This window comes from Balaenoptera acutorostrata, chromosome 5 (genome assembly GCF_949987535.1).
Source record: "Balaenoptera acutorostrata chromosome 5, mBalAcu1.1, whole genome shotgun sequence".
In the NCBI taxonomy this organism is placed as follows: Eukaryota; Metazoa; Chordata; class Mammalia; order Artiodactyla; family Balaenopteridae; genus Balaenoptera; species Balaenoptera acutorostrata.
Genome location: NC_080068.1, coordinates 71241406 through 71261369, shown reverse-complemented (window position 1 = coordinate 71261369; position 19964 = coordinate 71241406). Strand labels below are relative to the sequence as shown.

Below are 19964 nucleotides of genomic sequence, written 5' to 3'. Positions count from 1 at the left end.
CCCTAGAATATTTTGTTCTCCCATTGCAAAGTCACCAGACTCTACGGTGATTGTCTACTTACTTGACTGCACCGCCACCCTAAGGCCCATAGGGCTAAGGATTCTATTTACTCTGATTATCATTGTATTTCCAGCACCTGATCCAGTGCTCAGTACGATATCTGGTGGCAAATAAATGAATGACTTGGAAACTGACAGAGGATAAAGTAGGGAAACAGAGCAGAAAAAGATTCAGACTCAGAGGAGTGCTACTCTAAACAAATAATTTTATTCACTGTCATTTGAGCAGCTAACATATCATTACTATATTACTCCGTCATATGCATAAAAGAATAAAAATTTAGATAGGAAGTGACAGTAAAAGGATTTTTAAGAGATTTCCCCCCTTAAGATAAACTCCAGAGAAAATTCCCTAAAGTGTTATCTTCCAGCATCACATTTGCTTACCTTTGCTATTCGACTAGCTGTTTCTTTGCAAAACTGAGTTGGGCTGTCAAAATGCTGGATTAAGTGAGGCAATAAGCAAAGGATGTTAAGAGGAAAGCCTATCAAAAAAAAAAAAGCAAACAATAACCAATTTTATTGCACATTATTTTAAAAATTAAAGGATTTTTTTTTCATGGTTCACAAAAACCATTTTCTTTTTATTTCCTGGAATGGAGTACTTGATTTTCTAAAAAAAAAAAAAAAAAATCTTTTTTTTTTTTTTGCTTTTACCAAAGAATTTAAGCTATCTCACATATTAAGAAAACCATCACTGTTTGTGGAAAAGCAGAAATTAGTAGATTTCAAAACCAACGATTAGTTTACATGTCACTATATTAAAAAAAAAAGCAAAGAGTTGGTGCAATTCTAGTCACATCACCTGACAACTGGGAAGGGTCCACCAACGTGTGTTTGGAGACAGCAATGAGTTTACTCAGGAGGTGCACTGTCATTTCCTGGGTGGACAATGAGGTAAAACCCTTAAGGAAGAGCTGCTGAAGGCCTGGGAAATTATTCCACTTCAGCTTGCTTTGTACGGTTTCAATCTTCTCTCGACTCTCTGACTTTTCCAAAGGCAGGTGTATCAGCAGTTTGTTGAGAAGTCTGAGAGCCAGGAGGTATTCATATTCATAATCCGATTCTAATAAAGATGCTGCTATCCAAAAAATGGTGGCCATCAAGCTGGCAGGCTCAGTAGTGGGCTGCACATCATACACGGCTTTCTCTCTCAGGGAGGAAAGGCTTCGAGTCCTCGCTAAACTACTGCTGTGGTTGAGCCGTCCATCCATTATATCCAGTGTATTACTCCGCCGCCGGTCACCTCTTCGGTCACCAATTAAACTTAACCTCAAAGAGTTACTTCTTGCATTACTGCTATATCCCAAATAACTACTACTATTAATGGGACTTGTGCTTAGATTGAGTTGTCCAGTGCTTTTCCTGTTAGCTGCATACTTGTTTCCCATTATAGGATCATGGTATGAGGTTCTTAAAAAAAAAAAAAAGAAAAGAAAGAAAAAAAAAAGATGAATCCATGCACAATCACTTCTTTTGCTACATTAATTGTACTCTTGAAAACACTGCAAAATGGTAACTGTTACCAGGAAAAATCAGTTTTAAGTATATCTGACTTTGCTTAACCCAACTTCAGTTCTTTCCTCCCTATTAAAATGTACAACAGTATCTTTTCCACTGTGGCTACTTTGGGTTGGGTGAGGTTTGATTTGAAGCGAAAATTCTGCTATAGTTATTATCGCTGATAACTTTCAGCTCTGGGATTTAGTACATATTACGTCCAAAGCAGGCCTCGTTTGTCTCATCCCCAGACTCAAAGGTCCTGATGTCCCTATTTCTGTGAATTCACATTCTTTCCAAAAGAACCAAGCTCAAAAATTTATTTTTGATTTCTCCTTCTCCCTCACATCTAATTATCATTGATTAAAAAATAATTACAGAATACTTTCTACCTGTGCCAGCAGTATGCAAAATGCTAGGAATATTAAAGTCCATGGAAATGGATAAATTAGAGCCTGTTAGTTGCTGTTATGAAAATATTAAGAAAATACTGTGAGATCCCAAAGGATGGAATGCTTAGCATTCCCCTGGGGCAGTTAGAAATACTTAGCTAGGAGGTGATATTAAGACGGGACTTGAAGGATAAATCAATTTGGGATTTGCAAGGAAGACAAAATTCGAAGAGAGGCTGGTCCAGGGAGAAGGAACAATATGTGGAAGGTGTGAGTCCCGAGGAGCCCGGCCTGCTGGGGTGACAGGAGGATGTTTAGTGTGGCAGTAATACAGCCTGTCACTGAAGCTGAAGCCGAGTAGCACAGCAGAAAGGTCTCTGACCAGGGTGTCAGAGGAACGGCACTGCCGCATACTAGCCCCGTGAGCTTTCACACATCTCACTGTCTGAGGCTCATTTTCCCACCGGCAATCCATCTGAATTTAGGGGTAGTACTCTCACTGCCGATATTAGAATACGGTATTACACATATTCAGCTCTTGAAGGTCTAAATACAAATCTACTGGTTGCCTAGTTTTTCAGTTCTTACTGAGAAAGGGCAGAAAGAAGATCGTAATGCTTCATGGTTTCAGCCAAAGTATCAATTGCAGATTCCAATGTGAGAAGAAGCTCAATCACAAATCCCTAGAAAAAAAGGCAGATCTTAATTAATCATACTCTGGAAAGAAGAAACTGCAACGCACTTCCTGATGAGATTTCAAAATAGAACAAACTCCACATTAATATTATAAAATAAACTCTTGAGCAACATGATCTTGCTGATGGATGAGAATGCATCAAAACAAATGGTATAAACTGATTATAATGGCAACACGATTCACCCAAAATTACCTGGGCCAGAAATCTAGGAGCCATCCTTGTTTCTTTATCTCACACCTAAATTGAATCCATCAGCATCTTGAAAATATTACTTTAAAAATAAATCCTAAATCTGACTTCTTTCCTCTACCTCCATAGCTTCCCTTAACCCAAACTATCATCATTTTGGCCTGGACTCTTACAAAGAGCCTCTTAACTGACCTCTCTTGCCTTTCTAAGGATTCCACCTAGCCTCCAGAGTGAGTTTTTAAAAAAGCAAGTCATATCCATCACTTTCCTTTCAAAACCAATGGGTGGTTTCCCATCAATTCAGAGTAAACTTCCACGTCTCACCAGAACTTCCTCGGCCTCACATGATCTGGACCTGCTTACCTCATCAATCTCCTGCCTCTGGAGGTCCCCAACCAGTATGTTCTAGCCACATTGGTTTGCTTGATGTTCCTTTATTTTGTTTTATTTTAATTTTTGGCTGAGCCATGAGGCTTGCGGGATATTAGTTCCCTGACCAGGGGGATTGAGCCCCTGTGAAAGCGCCGAGTCAGTCCTAACCACTGGACCGCCAGGGAATTCCCCTGATGTTCCTTTAAAAAGCCGATTCCTTCTGCCTCAGGCCCTTTGCACTTGTTAGTCCTATTTCCCTCTGCCTTCTTCCCCAGGTTATCACAGGGCTCACTTCATTTAAACATGTGTTCAAAACTCTTCTTCTCAGATGATCATATATATATATAAAAAAAAAATCCTCTCCCTCATCATTCTTTAACCTGTTACTCTACCTTATTATTTTCACGGCATTCGTCACTAAGTAAACTTGTATTATACATTATTGGTGGATTAAAGGCTTGTTTCCCCAATGAAATGTGAGCTCCAGAATGCCAGGAACTTTGTCTTGTTCATTACTGTATCCTCAGTGTCTAAAACAGTGTTAATAAAGTCATGAGTCTGTACAGACCTACGTAAGCTCTCTATTGCAGTATTTCACTTAATTTATCTTAACAAATGAAATTCAGTGTTCTAGTTTACATCTAACTTTAAATTCCTCTTTTACCTTGTGGGCAGCTCAGAATAATATCCAGGTGTGTCTGATAAAGCTGTTTCTGATAGGCACTATTTAATTCAATTAGTATGTTATTAATTACACAACTTTGTTTCTTAATTCTTTGCTTGTTAGCACCTGACATCAGTAATTCTATACAACCATTATCTTGCTCTACCTGCCATGATTTACATTTGGCAATAAGTCCTTGACAACGAGGAGTGCTCCATACTTGCTGAAAGAATTGAATGAACTACCTGTGCATCTTCTCCTGGATCCCCTACAGTTTCTACAAGTCTGGAGAGAACATCAGAAAGTGTAGTTGCCGAAAGAGGCTGCTTAAGGGCCCTGAAAATCTGAAAGGATCTCCCAGCATAGTGTCGAGAAGAGCAAGAAAGTGCTGTCTGCAGAGCAACCTCGCTAAGATGATGTTCCAAATGAATTCCTTCTGTGAAAGCAAAGGAAACAAGTAAGTGCTTGTTTTTCAGGATATATATAGGGGTTATGATCAGAGGCTAATAACCATGTTAAACCCGGTACCAGCACAATACCTGGCAAACTGGGTGGGCACTGATATTTCATAAGTGAACGCTTTTTCTTTCATTAAATTCCATTTGCGCTTTAGATGGCTCTTCATTCTAATCTCCAGGGAAGTAATCCCTGAGAACAGGGTTTCTCAGCCCCGGCATTACTGACATCTTGGCCAGATAACTCTGTTGTGAGGGCTATCCTGTGTAGTGTGTTTGTGTAGCAGCACCCCTAGCCTCTACCCAAGTGGACACCAGTACTAACCACTTGCCCCGCGCCCCCTAATTGTGACAAAAATGTCTCCAGACATTGCAAAATGTCCTGAGAAGCAAAATCACCCCTAGCTAAGAACCACCGTTTTAGATACATTTTACTATAATTTTCAGAATGTGTTAAATTTTAGATCATCGAAGCCCATACCAGTATAAAAAAATAACTTAAAAGTTTGTCATCTCTACCTATGTTCCTTCAATATAATTGTTTCATAATAAACAATTGTATTGTAATTTTATTATGCCGTCTTACACCAAACTAAGAACCCCAGAGCGTCAAAGTAGCATTCTTATTTTTAAGTAGTAACAATTTTTCTTCAACCAAAACAAATCTGTTATCACTAGTAAGTTAAAAAAGAAAACCTGTCTAAAACTTTTGAAAATTTAGACATGTAAGCTTGTCAACTTTTTGCTAAACATTATCAGAAGTTTTGACATCACACTAAAAGATCTGCTTGAAAGTAAATACTATCCGAAATGTTTATTAAAGGATACCTGAGCTTGACTGCTTAAAAACAGAAACCACATGTTTCAAAAATGTAGTTAACTGCTCAGCACTCTTTATGCTAGGATTCTTGGCAGAAACATCCTCATGGTTCCAAAGGGGCCCTCTTTTTCTGAAAACAGAGAACAGACATGATTCCCTTGGTTTTTAAACTTAATTAAGTTTTACTCATACTCACCTAAAATGTGCTTTTGCACTTAGAAAGGATAGTAGTTGAAGAAATCAAACAGCATGTCACACAGCCTACTGCTACTATTTATGTACTTGGATATGTAATGATCTAGAGCAAGTACAGGAAGATCCAAGTTACGTAAAATTTCAAAGTCTTCCATTGTTACAGTCAAATTCTCCCAGAGGTAGCAGGAAAAGATGGCAAATTTTGCCAAGTGAGAAGAGTACTGGTTACTGCTTAGGTATTACAGGTCAAAACAGTCTAGTTTGTAGAGGCTAGACTGTATTTAGATTGTAATGCAAATAAAATAATTTATAAGTTAAAACTACCCGTCGATTCTTTCTTTAAAATATCTTTGCACTCACCAGCTTGGTTAGTAAGGGTTAGGCCCCTTATTGCCACAGGCCCAAAGTGCCCTGGAAAAAAGATGTGGTCACGCTGCCTCTAGTCCCTAACACCTCTAATTCATCACATACTTTGCTATGAGACTGATTTTCTCAACACATTTATTTAATTGGCTCCTCCACCCTCCCCATCCAGCTCAAAGATTTTTGCTAATGTCTCCTTTCTTAAAAGATCTATAACCTCCGGCCTGGGCTTCATGGCCCTCCAGCTTGTCTAGCAATTCCTCCGCATTAAACTCAGGCTGGATTACTCACCAGTTCCAAATATACTTTGTTTTCTCACACCTCTGTGATTTTGCTCTTGCTATGGTATACTAGCCCCTTTCTCCCCACCTACGTTTCTTCTTTACTTATAGTGCTTTTGCAAAGAGTAGGCCATAAATAAATATTTGAAGATTGAATGTTAATGTAGCTAATGAAGGCAGAATATATATTCAGATAATACTGTATCCTCTTTGGGTACCTGGTATCTAGTCATGATTAAGGCCCTCCTTAGGTATAACAGTGTGAGCAAAAGAAGAAAGTCTTTGGTTGCATCAAATTTTCTAAATATTGCACAATACAAACCTGCCTATTCCAAATCAATGACCCTTCGGAAAACAAAATAGGGCTCGCGGAAGCTGACAAATGAAACAACGACTTAACACAGCTATGTGTCAGGAATGGTAGGAGCTGCAAATGTTACCTTGAGGTAATGAATTCCATGAGGGTTTTGACTTTTCCATCCTGCTCTACTGAGATGTCGACCTCGCTGAGGACGGTGGTGTGCAGATGTGAAATGGCAGCGCTGTTATTTCCTAAGCTGATACTAGAGGAGGTAGAACTTGAGCTGAGCCCTGAGTCGGTCATGGGGGAGGGCTGGTAATCAGGTATAAAATCGCTAACACCTGCTGAAAGAGACACGAGCGTGAATGCCCAGATGTAAGCAATCTCCCACAACCCTCAAAGAAGTGAGCCTCACAAGCGCCCAACTACACTGAATGCGTTTTTGAGCAAATGTTGTTTTCGGAGCCTCTCAGTCAAACTTTAACGATTTGGACTTACTATGCAGTCCTGTGCTGCCATCTGCTGAACAAAGTTGAAATTGTCAGTTTCCTAATATTGTGGCATATTTCCTCAACATAGGTTGCCATTCACACTTCTATAATGAGAACTGATTTTTAATTTCTTATGTTAAGGATTCTATGCTTTCTGCTTCACTTTACTTAAACAAGGAAAATTTTAAAGTCTATTTGTAATATTGATATTATGTCAATTATTAAATAATTCTAAAGGTTATTACTAATGCCCACATTTACAAAATAGCAAAAGGAGCCTTAAAAACAAACACCAAACTATGGAATTTTGAATAGAAATGCTTTAACATAAAAAAAGGCAGTAAACTTTATTCCGTTCATCTTTTAATCATGGTTTAAAAAGGCGAATAAGTTTACTAATAGATGTTTTCTCACTAACTACAGGTTTTTAAGTAAATAACAGGGCTTTAAGTAACTTTAAAACGTATTAACCCTGTATCTGGCATTATATGATTAGGAAAAAAAAAGTAATTTTATTTCAATTTTTAAAAACCAATTATTTTCTAGATCATCTATTATAAACCTGATGATACTGATGAATGAAATAAATAAGTTAGGGCTATTAGGGAAAAAGAAAATATAACTTGAAAAGTAAAACAAATTCACATCAACAGTGAAATAAATTTTACATTAAAGTCTCATTAATTTGTACCTCACTACTTCAAAATATATAATTTGGAACTTAACTAGACTTCAAGATGTACAACATTTTAAGTGCAATCAGTATAACTGAGTGAATAAAAAATTTTTTAAAATTTTAAACGTCTTCCTTTGTCAATTTTTCAGATCTTGAGAGTAGGGGGAATCTAATACAAGTTCACCATCTTTGTCATAACCAGTGCTCAACAAATTAAGCCACTCTTTCATTGTAACTTCAACTTACATGTGGAGAGTTTAATATTTTTATGACAAAGACACTTAAAGGTAAGAGAGATTCGAATACTCCAAGTTTAATTCCTTCTTCTATGAATTAATAAATAACGTCAATGGTACTTAAAATAATAAAACTACATTAAAAAATATTCTCTAGTATCTCAACTTCAGTTGATGTCCTCTAATGCAGGATCCCAAATTAACGAAGTACGGTTCCAGTTTCAAACTGTACTTTTAAAAAGCAAATACCTGTGAAAGTATAATCTAAGTGTGCAATTTGTTTGACTGTAAGCACCCTGGGCTCATTAAACTCCTTGTTCCTGAGAAGGACAGAAGCAACAGTTCGGATGTTACTGTTGGATCCCATTACTATTAACAAGTGCAGAAGCAGGCGTTTACAATGTTCATACACCTCAGGGTGGCAGTGGTCAAACCCTAAAGAGAACAGTAGAAAATCATCATCAGTAAAGAGAAATAATGATTATTCTTGCTATCAAACTCATATTTTAAAAAGAAAAGCAGAAATTATATAAAATATTTTGTGAAAGATGACATAGTACATCAATCAAGTTCTTTATTGGCCTAGAGTGTGTATACACTTTTACAATAGCCTATTGTCCTACTGGACTAGGGAGAATCAAGACAAATTTCCAGTGTGTTTTATGTCTAAAATTTAGTAATCTCTTAGAAACTATTACTCTGTTACATAACACTAGATGTAAATGAACTTTTAAAGGCAAGCATTTTTTGTGCCTAGAACACAATAGAAAGTCAGGAGATGTTTGCTCACTGAAAGGAGAAAGTAGTACCTATATAATATGTGTACATATCAGGAAAATTTAGGAGAAGATGGCTATTTTGACTTGCTTCAGGAGAGCAATCCTACAAGCATGAAAAGTGTTGATGTGATGGATCCCACATGTTTGTTACAGAGGGCACAGTGAAGTTTTAGCTGTAATAATCAGACTGTCCACAATCTAATTCTTTTGGGAAACACTAAGTACCCGTCTCAATTTTCCATTTACTCGGAAAGTTCCCAGTCCCAGAGGTAAATTAATTTTACTCTTGCTACAGTTACAGAGTTTTTCCTGCTGGAGGGTATGTGTGTTTCTGTGTGCAGTGGGAGAGGCTGTATGATAGGAATGGGTATAGTAGAATTGTTTGTGGTTAAAGGAGAGGCTAGGAATAACTCTGCTCTAGACCACAAGAATCACAGTAAAAAGTGTCATGGAAATAACATATAGAAAATAGAGAAATATGAAGAAACTTTCTTGAAACCATATCTCCTTTCCCACTGTGGAGAACAATATGGAGGGTCCTCAAAAAACTAAAAATAGAGCAACGATATTATCCAGCAACCCCACTCCTGAGCATATATCCAAAGAAAACAAAAACACTAGAAAAGATACATGCACCCCAATGTTCACAGCAGCATTATTTACCACAGCCAAGACATGGAAGCAACCTAAGTGTCTATCAACAGATGAATGGATAAAGACAATGTGGTCTATGTACCCAATGGACTACTACTCAGCCATAAAAAAGAATGAAATAATGCCATTTGCAGCAACATGGATAGACCTGGAGGGTATTATGCTCAGTGAAATGTCAGACGGAAAAAGACAAACACTGTATGTTATCACTTATAAGTGAAATCTAAAAAATAAAACAAACTAGTGAATATAGCAAAACAGAAGCCGACTAACTGATATAAAGAAGAAACTAGTTGGTTACCAGTGAGGAGAGGGAAGCCGGGGGGCAAGGTAGGGGTAGGGAATTAAGAGATATAAGCTACTGTATATAAAATAAGTAAGGTACAAAGGTATATTGCACAGCACAAGGAATGTAGCTGATATTTTATAATAACTATAAATGAACTAGAATCTATAAAATTTTGAATCATTATTTGTACACCTGAAACTAATATTATAAATCAACTCTACCTCAACTAAAAGATAAAATACTATGCAACGTGTAAAAAGCAAACAAACATACTGACTTTCAATTATCACAAAAATATAAAATGAAGGAATTAGCGCCGAATATGTATTACCTATAAAGATTGCATGAAGAAGAAGATGGAGGTAGCTTCCCCATTCCACCTTCACACTATGATCGATAATGAGATCCGTCAAAAGGATGACGGCTATGTTACACCTATGACAAACAAGAGCATTATTCATGTGTCACTAGAGTAAACCTAGAGAAAATCTTATGCATATTACTTAAAGATTTTAATATTGTCTTTTATGGAAAAAATACAATTTCTCAAGAAAAAAAAGAAGAAAAGAAATACAGCTGAAGAAACCGTTACGTGATAGTCTTAGATAAAACCTATCTGGCTAAGGGCTCCTTGAAGTCAAGGGCCATATTTTCTTCATCTTCAACCCTAAGGCCTAGCACACTGCTTGCCACATAGTAGGTGTTCAGTACATGTTTGGTACATTAATACATTTCGAAAGAATGCAGTAACTGTTCTATTGTGATTTTTGCTAAGGAGACATCAACTTAACTCAATTCAAAATAATAGTGCCTACTACCGTAAAATAATATTTTTCAGATGTAGTAACTGGGTCCCAGAAAGGTCAAGTAACTATGCCAGACACCCAGAAAAGCAGCAGCAGCAGAATTAGATTTAGTAACACTAACTGTAAACAGTGAGAAGTGTGAGTTTTTAGATTTCTTAAAATCTAAACGCACGGATCGAATTTGTTGCAGTATCAAAAGAAAGAAGGTTGCTTATGTTGTGTGTTGTCAGACAGCGTAAAGAAAGCTGGAAGTGTTAAGCAGTGGTTTGGCTCATATGAAATAGGAATGACACTGTGGTCCACCTGTGAAGAGGTAATCCAGGTGATGACGTTTCAGGCAAGTAATCCACCAGTGGTGACCAGCAGCCTCCAGCTGGTGGGAAGGGTAGTGGCTCTCCTTCATTATGCTCCATCACTTTCAGTCGCCAATTAGAATAAAGTGGCATTGAGTCACCTATCAAGATAAAATGATCTCATTGTCTACACCATCTACTTTCCGCCAATATAAGCAAACTCTAGTAAGACACCAACTATTTATAGCACTGGAAAGTGATAAAAAGAATTTCCCACTATTTGGACATATGTTTGCTAGGTAGACATGGGTACAAATATTATCAGATTAAGCAAATTAGAGAGAGAAAAGAGATATCAATTCAGGTTCCATCCTTTAAATCAAAGCAAAACTACATGAGCACTTCATCATGATTCCACAATTGATGTCCAAGCTATGAGACCACATTATAGGTAAAGCTGCCTTGTAACAAGGGCCTTCTGGTAAGTTACTCAGTTCTAAATTTCCTGAGATAGGGCCAACACAAACCCATCTTCAAAGGAAATCTGCTCTACCACAGTGGGGCTGCAGGGTGCAGTAAGAAAGGCCATCAGGAAATGTGAGTTCTGTGTGACGTGGGTAAGTCACTTAACCTCTCTGGACCTCAGTTCCATCGTGTGCAAAATGAGGAGACTGGACCAGATCATCTTCATGGTCCCTTCCAGTCTGAAGGCTTGTGCTTCTATTCTACCCTACCTTAGTGTTATAATGAGACTCGGACACATTATTCATTTTGCAATTGCGAGGGAGAACGTTTTAGTAAAATGTGAATCCCACGAAAGTTCAAATCTGTTAAAAAAAGCAGCCTGTTGGTCAATGTTTGTTCTATGATGCTTCTTGAGAACCAATTCTTATGTTCCTTTTGATTTATCTACAGGGAACCTGTGCTTTTGAAACACATTTCCCCGACTTACGTTGCTTCTTAAAATCAAGACATTTCAGATTATGTTGGAACACCACTAGTGGCAGTTAAATACCCTTCTTAAAAACAATTTCCGGGAAGAATATATTTATTAACATTAATATAATGATAATACACCTTGTCATCGCAGTTATTAAAAAAAAACATTTGGAATGTATTACTTTTTTCTTCTTCATAGGATCCTCCAGAGCTGCTACTGTATCGAGATTCTAGTCTGTGATGTTGACGATTTAAATGACTGTTTAGTCCACTGTAGATGTCTAGGTGCACATAGCTATGGGAATGATCATTGAGTTAGTCACAGTCATGGTAAAGTGGTATTTGTACTTTATGTTTTACTTTCTATGCTTAAAAAAGAACACAGTACACAAAATCCTAAAGTTTACTATGATATATGTTAATTTCCACATTACAATTCAAAAGCTTAAGCTTTGAAGTCAATTATTTCTACCTGAAGATTTTTCTTAAATTGTTGTGATAATAATGTGCTGATGAAACCTATTCCATATAAAACAGGCAGAGTAAATACCCATTTAGAAAAGTTTAAAAATGTAGCAACACAAAAAGTGACTGACCATACTCTACCTATTCATCCATTAGTGCATATAAAAAAATCTAGCATGCCAGCATCTTTAATGTTAAAATAGTCAATGTGGAAAATTTCCAATATGGAAATATATTTCCTCACTAGAATTTTAACACAATGAAATATACATTCCAATGCAGAAATTGTCATTTATGCTGATGATAATCTGTATATGTCAAACTGACAGGCTAATGAAGAACAGAGAAGTACTTACCTCTCTTCAATATTCTCTTTTATGGGCTTATTATCAGGATTGCCATCCGTGGGAGCTACCATTGTATTGCTACTAGAAGTAGTTCCTGTAATCATAAATAAAACAGTATCTATGAATTTAAAGCCTAGAATAGCTCAATAAGAACAAAAGATTTCAAATTATAGATGTCAAAACTCCACTAAAATGAGAAGAAGGTGATTTTTAAAAAGGAATGTACTCTTAACGACCAAGAGGGTAAGGAGACAACAGCAACAAAATTATGGATACTGGAAAACAAATGGACAGGAAGTAATCAAGTGTTAAGAAGGCTGAATCCAGAGCTGTTAGTGGAGGAAACAAGAAGCTTCCGTATCTATAGTGCTGAACCTCCAAAAGGTCAGGAATTAGTGGCATCAAGTACCTCTGGAAGTAGGGGTTGAAGGAGGTGCTAAAAATGGCAAGAATGGTTGAAAATCTCTTTCATAAGTAGCTGGTTCCCAAGATCTACCCCTCTGCCTCCTGTAACTGGGTAGTTCTCTCTCCTCACTTCCAGAAGTCTTTTCTGATGAGAGCATATCAGAGGATTTCTGGACGAGGGCACACCACATACAGGTGAAGGAGGAAGTACTTTACTGAGGATACGAAGACTAAGCGAAAACATACATACATACATACATACATAAATTTGCCATTGGATCCCCCTGCACCCTTCTCACGCCAATGGGCTACCAGAAGGCTTGAAGACTCTGTGCAAGTGTGTGTATGTATGGATTATATGTATTGGTATACACACACACACACACACACACACACACATACACCCCTACACCTTCTACTCTAGGCAGAGGACTAGAAGGGTTTTCTCTGGGGAATCTGATTACTGCAAGGGAAAAGACCTATGTATACTTGTATCAACGAAATCATCATACAACAAAGGACAAAATAAGTTCTGTATATACCTACAGAACAACCAATCAACTTTTTAATATGCCTGTTAAATGAACTGTTTATGAAAAGACAGATCCAGAATTGGTAGGCTTTTGAGGAAAGCTTTTACTAAGACAAACCAAAACAAAAACACAGTAATATAAAGAAAATAGGAACTTTCGTTGCTAGAATATTTTATCAAATATACAGAAGATAGTCCAACCATGAAACATGAATAGGACGCTCCTAAAAAAATTCTAATTAAAAAACCTCTCTTTGGAATTAAAAACATTCTAGCAGATATGAAAAATTCAATAGAAGCATTATTAGAAACCTCTTGGAAAGTATAACAAAAAGATGAAAATAGATGACAAAAAGAAATTATAAAGATATAGTATGAGAGATTTCTAATTATACAATGTTATTAACAGCACAAAAACATTTAATATAAACTGAATGGCAAAGAAGTTCATAGAAATTTAATCTACAATAGCCCAGATATTATACTGATTTTCAATGAAAGTTATTCCCTCAGCGACGTAGTTTCTTCAACTCGAAATATTACAATAACTATAAGTATTGGGTGTACATAAAAGTATATACACTCATGTGATTGGATACTATGTATAATACATGCCCAAATAAATATAATATGAAATTACACAGTAATTTTCAATAAGTGAGCATTTTCTATATTTACATACTAATTATAGTCATTTTAAAAAAGCATTTGTTGTGTAGAGATATATAAATGTATATTCCAGTTCTAAATAAGTATGTAAGTATGCTTCCCTTTATCACGTTATGAATCCTTACATTGTCAAACTTCTTTACTCATATGAGGATTTACAAAGTTTTGTCCGGTTAATTAGATATATGACTCATGTTTGCTTGTTTTCTTTATGACGATGTTTAAAGCAAACGCTTGCTAAAATGAACAATTATGGAAAGCTTCTCTTTTTATACAAAGTAGTCAGTTTTAAATGACTTCTCACCTGAGGTGACAGAAGGGATTTTATAGCTGGAAGTGATGCGGTAATATGGGGGATTATCCATGTGAGTGACGCCTGAACTGACAGGGTCGGTCAGCTGTAGTTCACTCACCAGTTCTTCTAGCAACTGCATTGTTTTGTCTCTACCTAAATATACAATAACTTTCTTCACCTGTCACAAAAGAAATTGTTCGGAAAAGAAAAAGCACAATTTTTATCTCACAAACTTGTCTTGAGGCAAATTTTATCAGAGTAAGTTCAACTTTAAGCGGTAGATGAATAAGCACAATCTTAATTTGAATAGACACTGATCAGCAATCAGACATTAATCAGCTTTATAAGTACTGTTCTATCTTCCCTCTAACCCTCAACATTGTATCTAATTAGGATGACCTAAATGTATTGTTTAATGGTGTCCATAAAGTTATCTACTTCCTTTACCTTTTTGGGGTTTTTTTAGAAAAGCAAAAGATAACTTGCCTTTCTATAAATCAGTTTCTCTTTCAATGGAAACTTTCAATTAATATCATCCTAAGATTTTCCTCATATTTTTATTCAGCCAGCCTTCATACCCAGGATTCATCATTTATTCTGCCTTCCCCGTTCTCTATATTCAACCAGCAGTATAGACTGGCGATTAAGAGCGAGAATCTAGAACTAAACTAGAACTCCAACGACACAGTCTGGATTGGAGTGTAGATGTAACTTTTACTAGCTAGGCGATCTGGAAAGTTCCCCTCAGTTTTCTCTTCTGCAATTAGGGACGTCACCTACTCCATACGGTTGTTAGGATTAAGTAAATTAAAATTTATAAAGCACTTTAAAAAGGCCTAGTACACAGTACGAGTTAAATAAGTGAAAAAAACTTTTCAGTAGTATGCTTTATGGGTATGTTTTAGTAATATGTATTATTGAAATGGGCTGATCGGTTAGTAAGTGATCTATCTTTTTTCTCCCTACTTTAATCCTTACTACTCAAAATGTGGTCCTTGTACAACATGCATCGTCATCTGAGCTTGCTAGAAATACAGAATCTCAGGCCTCACCCTCACCTCCAGACTCAGAACCAGAACAAGATCCCCAGACGACTCACGTGCATACAGACGTGTGAGAAGCTCTGTCTTATTAGATGACCCCCGGACAAATCTTACAACATGCTTTATCACATCATACCAAAAATCTGATAACAGTTCCCTAATGATAACTGACCGTCCTCCACACAGCTCTTGAGCTTTCCGAGCTGTTCTATTTGTTAATTCTCTGTTCCCAAGTCCAGTCTCCTCTGACCCAGGAAACGTCAAGCATGTTTCTTCCTCTGTGCCTTTGCTCTGACCCAGGACCTCTGAGTTGACGCTCCTGACTCTAATCCTGTCAGGGCTTCAAGTCCCATCCCCGCTCCAGCTTCACTGCCTGTCCAAGAAGCTTTCACTGACTTTTCACCAACAGCTCTGGGTTGGAATTCCAGCTCCACGAAGATAGAGCTAAATGGCTGTGTGACTTTGAGGAAATTACTCTTCTTTCTACCTTATTTTATTCATCTGTAAAACTGCAGTAATCTTAGCAAGGTCGCAGATTTCTTCCGGAAATTAAGTAATGGAGATGAAGTCCTTATACCGTGCCTGGCCTCTAAGTAGTGCTTAAGAAATGACAATTAAGAAATTATTATTATTGTCATTAAAAATAGCTCTTTTAATATTTCTGGCAAATGGCTATGCCTTGAACTTCATCTTGGCTTCTTAGAATTATAGCTTCATGCCTGTTTCTAGTGCCAGCCCTGACTCACTCATTCATTCATCCGATTAAGGGGAAGATTCTATGTGTCAGGCACTAGTCCAGGCTCTGGCAAGAAGGCAATGAACTAAGCAGACCAAAATTCCTGCTCTTAAGGAGCTGACAATCCACTGGACTGATTGAGGCAAAAGTTATGAGCCAAAGAGGTAAAATATATAACAAGTTTGATGATAAATGCTAGGAAAATCAATGAAACAGGGAAAGGAAAAGAAGAGCGTACGTGTGGGGGGCAGGGCATTTGCAGTTTTAGACAAGATGACCAGCGAAAGTATCAGTGAGAACTGACATTTGAGGAAACGTCTGAAGGAGGTACAGCAGTGAGCAATGTGGCTGTCTCGGACAGAGAGGAAAGTAAGTACCAAGGCCCCCGGGTGGGATGCCTGGTGTGAAAGCAGGACAGCAAGCGGGGTCAGCGTGGCTCAAGGGCAGGGGGCCTGAGGGAGAGCATTAGGACGTGCGGTCAAGAGGTAATGTGTGATGGTGTTGTTTGGTACCAAACACCCACCTTTCTCTAAGTGCTTCTCATTGAAGGTTAATCTTGTGTCATGCCTTCAGAACAGTGCTTTCAGTAATCAAGTTAACTGGTTCGTTTAAAGTAGGATCCATAAGAACGTTCAGAGCAACATTCTGCAGAGCTAGTCTTCTGTGGACATACTTTAAGGAGATGCTACCATGTCGCTGATAGCTATATCTACATATACACACGTGTGTTTGCGTGCATGTGTGCATATTCAGTTTAACCTTCATGTTTGATAGTTTCACGCTGTTCTCTTAACTTGAGCAGATTCAAGTACTGCTTTCCCTCTAGAAGGCAAAGACTTATATTCTTCACTGTATATCCCTTATCATGCTTTTCCTTGCTTCTAGAAGCCTTAGGGCACGATTCCATAGGCACTGAGCTCTCACTTCCCATCCTGCTCCAATATCCCAACGCCAACTCCTGATAGGAAACACTACTAACATCTCTCCACTTCCATATCACTTTCTCTCCAGTATCATCTCTGATCCTCCCAGACAGTGGTGATTCCAAAGTTATCCACTCTCAGGACTCTTGCAATTTTCCTTTGTAGCCCTTACCATGACTGTACTTTATTAACTTAGATTTATTCATTAAATAAATTAGGTGTAGGTTCAAAGAATAAAATCTGTAGCATCCATCAGAACCTAGAAGAACACCTAGCCTGTAGTAAAGCCAGATGATATCTGTTAAATGAATCAATGGATAAATCCATGTGCTATTTCCTGATTTTCCTCATCTTGGCCCCTGCTTTGCCTCTGCTGGTCTACTGCTTGCCCAGACTCTGACATCACAAGACACTGGGTAAATATATATATTAAAAAAATAAATAAAAAGGAAAGGAACTTGAACACATACGTAAGGCAAGAGGCTTGGTTCACTATTCACTCCACAAATGCTGATCAAAAAGTGCAAAATTATTTTCAGATTTTTTGGCCAGCCATCTGCGAGCGTGGTCCACACATTCTCCACCTCCGACCAGGCCAGTTCATCACCGTACTAGAGGCAGGAAACACAGCACACACTTTAGGAACGGCTGTCTTTTCAATATCTAACTTGCCATGTCATGAAATATTAGAAAATAACGCTTTTACAGACAGCTTTAATCTTTTCCACACTTGAGAGGAACAATCATTTCTTTCAACAAATCTAAACACAAGTATCATTAAGCACATATGATTTTAGCTCCCCCCCCACCAAAAAAAAGATATTTTATATCTAATGAGAAGTTTTTTAAAGAAAGGAACTTATTGGTAACACATACATGTTTGGTTACCACAGGATTATCTAATCTCTTTGTCTATTTCTAACCTGTTTACTCCTAACTCAGTAATCCTGTCCAGCAACTGCAAATACAAAAACCATGTTACCTTTGCTGTCATGTACATCAGATTATTCAAAACCATGGCAGTGGCTTGTGGGGATCCCCAGCCTTCTCCTCGTAACCAGCGCCTGCTCGTCACCATAAGTTCTCGGTCTTTTAAGGAATCATCTTCATCTTCATCATGCCGCCTTGCTGTGGGCAACGGTTTTAAATCCACCAACTCGATGTTGTTCATCCACGGTAACAGGTAGTGCAGCATCACTTGCCTCCCAGCAGGGTGAGCTGTCTGAATTCTCTGGCTTATCTCTGTAATTAAGAACAAGTCAAAGAGGGAACAACTGATGTAACTGTGGTTTCCTCTGACTTGTAATGAATTTAAATTTAATTTTTAAATTTAACTTTTTAATTCTTAAAAAACAGCAAGCCAGTTTTTATTCATTACATTTAAGAATTACGAGCACTGTTTCTCCTTTTAATGAATTTGACATTGATGACATCATAAAGAAAACATAGCAGCTAACATATATCACACACTTACCTTTTATATAAAATATCTCTGGCGGTTAAGAAAAATAAATGTTTGCACACTATTGGTGAGATGGTAAAATGGTGCAACTGCTATGAAAACAGTATAAGAGCTCCTCAAAAAATTAAAAACAGAACTATCATATGAGCTAGTAATTCCATTTCTGAGTATGTATCCAAAAGAATTGAAAGCAGGGTCTTGAGATATTTGCACAACCACGTTCATAGCAGCACTATTTACAATGGCCAAGAAGTGGAAGCACTCCAAATGTCCATTGATTGATAAATGGATAAACAAAATATGGTATATACATATAATAGAATACTCTGCAGCTTTAAAAAGGAAAGAAATCCTGTTATTTGCTACAATATGGATGAATGTTGAGGACATGATGCTAAGTAAAATAAGCTAGTCATAAAGCCACAAATGCTGTGTGATTCTACTTATATGAGGTATCTAACAGAGTCAAATTCATAGCAACAGAAAGCAGAATGGTGATTACCAGGAGCTGGGGCAAGTTCAGGAAAAGGATGGTTACTGTTTAGTAGGTATAAAGTTTCAGTTCTGCAGGATGAAAAATTTCTGGAGATCTGTTTCATAACAATGTAAATATATTTAACACTACTGAACTGTACAGTTAAAATGATTAATATGGTAAATTTTACTATGTATGCTTTTTACCAAATAAATAAATAAATGTAATTATAAGATAAAAGGCAATCTTTATACATGGATTAATTTAAAGTGACCCATGAAAAATCTCACATATTTTGGTTTTATCTAGGGGAGACGCCTATGATGTGCTTATTACTTTTACATTCATCTCATTTAATGCTCATGTCAAACCTGTGCAGCAGACAGTCCAAGTAACTTGCCCAAGGTCAATGATCAAGTGGCAGAGGATTCAAATACAAGGTCGATTCCAAAGCCTGTGAGTTTTTTTTTTTTTTTTTATAAATTTATTTATTTTTATTTTTAGCTGCACTGGATCTTCGTTGCTGCGCACGGGCTTTCTCCAGTTGCGTTGAGCAGGGGCTACTGTTTGCTGTGGTGCACAGGCCTCTCATTGCAGTGGCTTCTCTTGTTGTGGAGCACCGGCTCTAGGCACACGGGCTTCAGCAGTTGCAGCACGCAGGCTCAGCAGTTGTGGCCCACGGGCTCTAGAGCGCAGGCTCAGCAGTTGTGGCGCACAGGCTCAGCTGCTCCGCGGCATGTGGGATCCTCCCAGACCAGGGCTCGAACCCATGTCCCCTGCACTGGCAGGCGGACTCCCAACCACTGCGCCACCAGGGAAGCCCAGCCTGTGAGTTTTTATATGCTATTTAATTTCCATAAATCACTTTAAGTAAAAACCTTCTTTCTCCTCAAGTCCCGTTTTGCCCACTAGGTCTTATACCTATTTACTCACCAGAAGGAATAAATACGGAAGCACAGTGATTTGGAACTTGGCTCTGGAATCACACACACCTGGGTTTGAATCCCAGCTCTACCACATACATACAGGTTGACCTAGGGCCAACCTGTCAACCTCTGATCCTCAATTGATTATTCTGTAAGAAGGTAACAAAAGCAGCTGCATCATGGAGTTACTGTGCAAATTCAACACAGTACCAGTGAACTGCTCAGCCCAGTGC

The 19964-nt window shown here is 37.7% G+C and overlaps 1 protein-coding gene across 6 annotated transcripts in view; it reads right to left on the bottom strand.

The window, feature by feature from the left end:
- FRYL (FRY like transcription coactivator) overlaps positions 1–19964 on the bottom strand; it is a 302580-nt gene that overhangs the window by 44298 nt on the left and 238318 nt on the right. For 5 of the 6 annotated variants that reach the window (XM_057547273.1, XM_057547272.1, XM_057547271.1 and 2 more), the window contains 14 exons: positions 17851–18110; positions 17339–17479; positions 14176–14344; positions 12275–12359; positions 11636–11748; positions 10525–10675; positions 9747–9850; positions 7943–8128; positions 6430–6634; positions 5159–5280; positions 4121–4311; positions 2541–2635; positions 866–1473; positions 448–545 (listed from right to left, as the gene is read on the bottom strand). In XM_057547273.1, coding sequence (XP_057403256.1) covers positions 448–545; positions 866–1473; positions 2541–2635; positions 4121–4311; positions 5159–5280; positions 6430–6634; positions 7943–8128; positions 9747–9850; positions 10525–10675; positions 11636–11748; positions 12275–12359; positions 14176–14344; positions 17339–17479; positions 17851–18110 — 2528 coding nt within the window. The remainder of the gene's footprint in view (positions 1–447; positions 546–865; positions 1474–2540; positions 2636–4120; positions 4312–5158; positions 5281–6429; positions 6635–7942; positions 8129–9746; positions 9851–10524; positions 10676–11635; positions 11749–12274; positions 12360–14175; positions 14345–17338; positions 17480–17850; positions 18111–19964) is intronic. The other variant, XM_028166029.2, reaches the window with a different exon arrangement.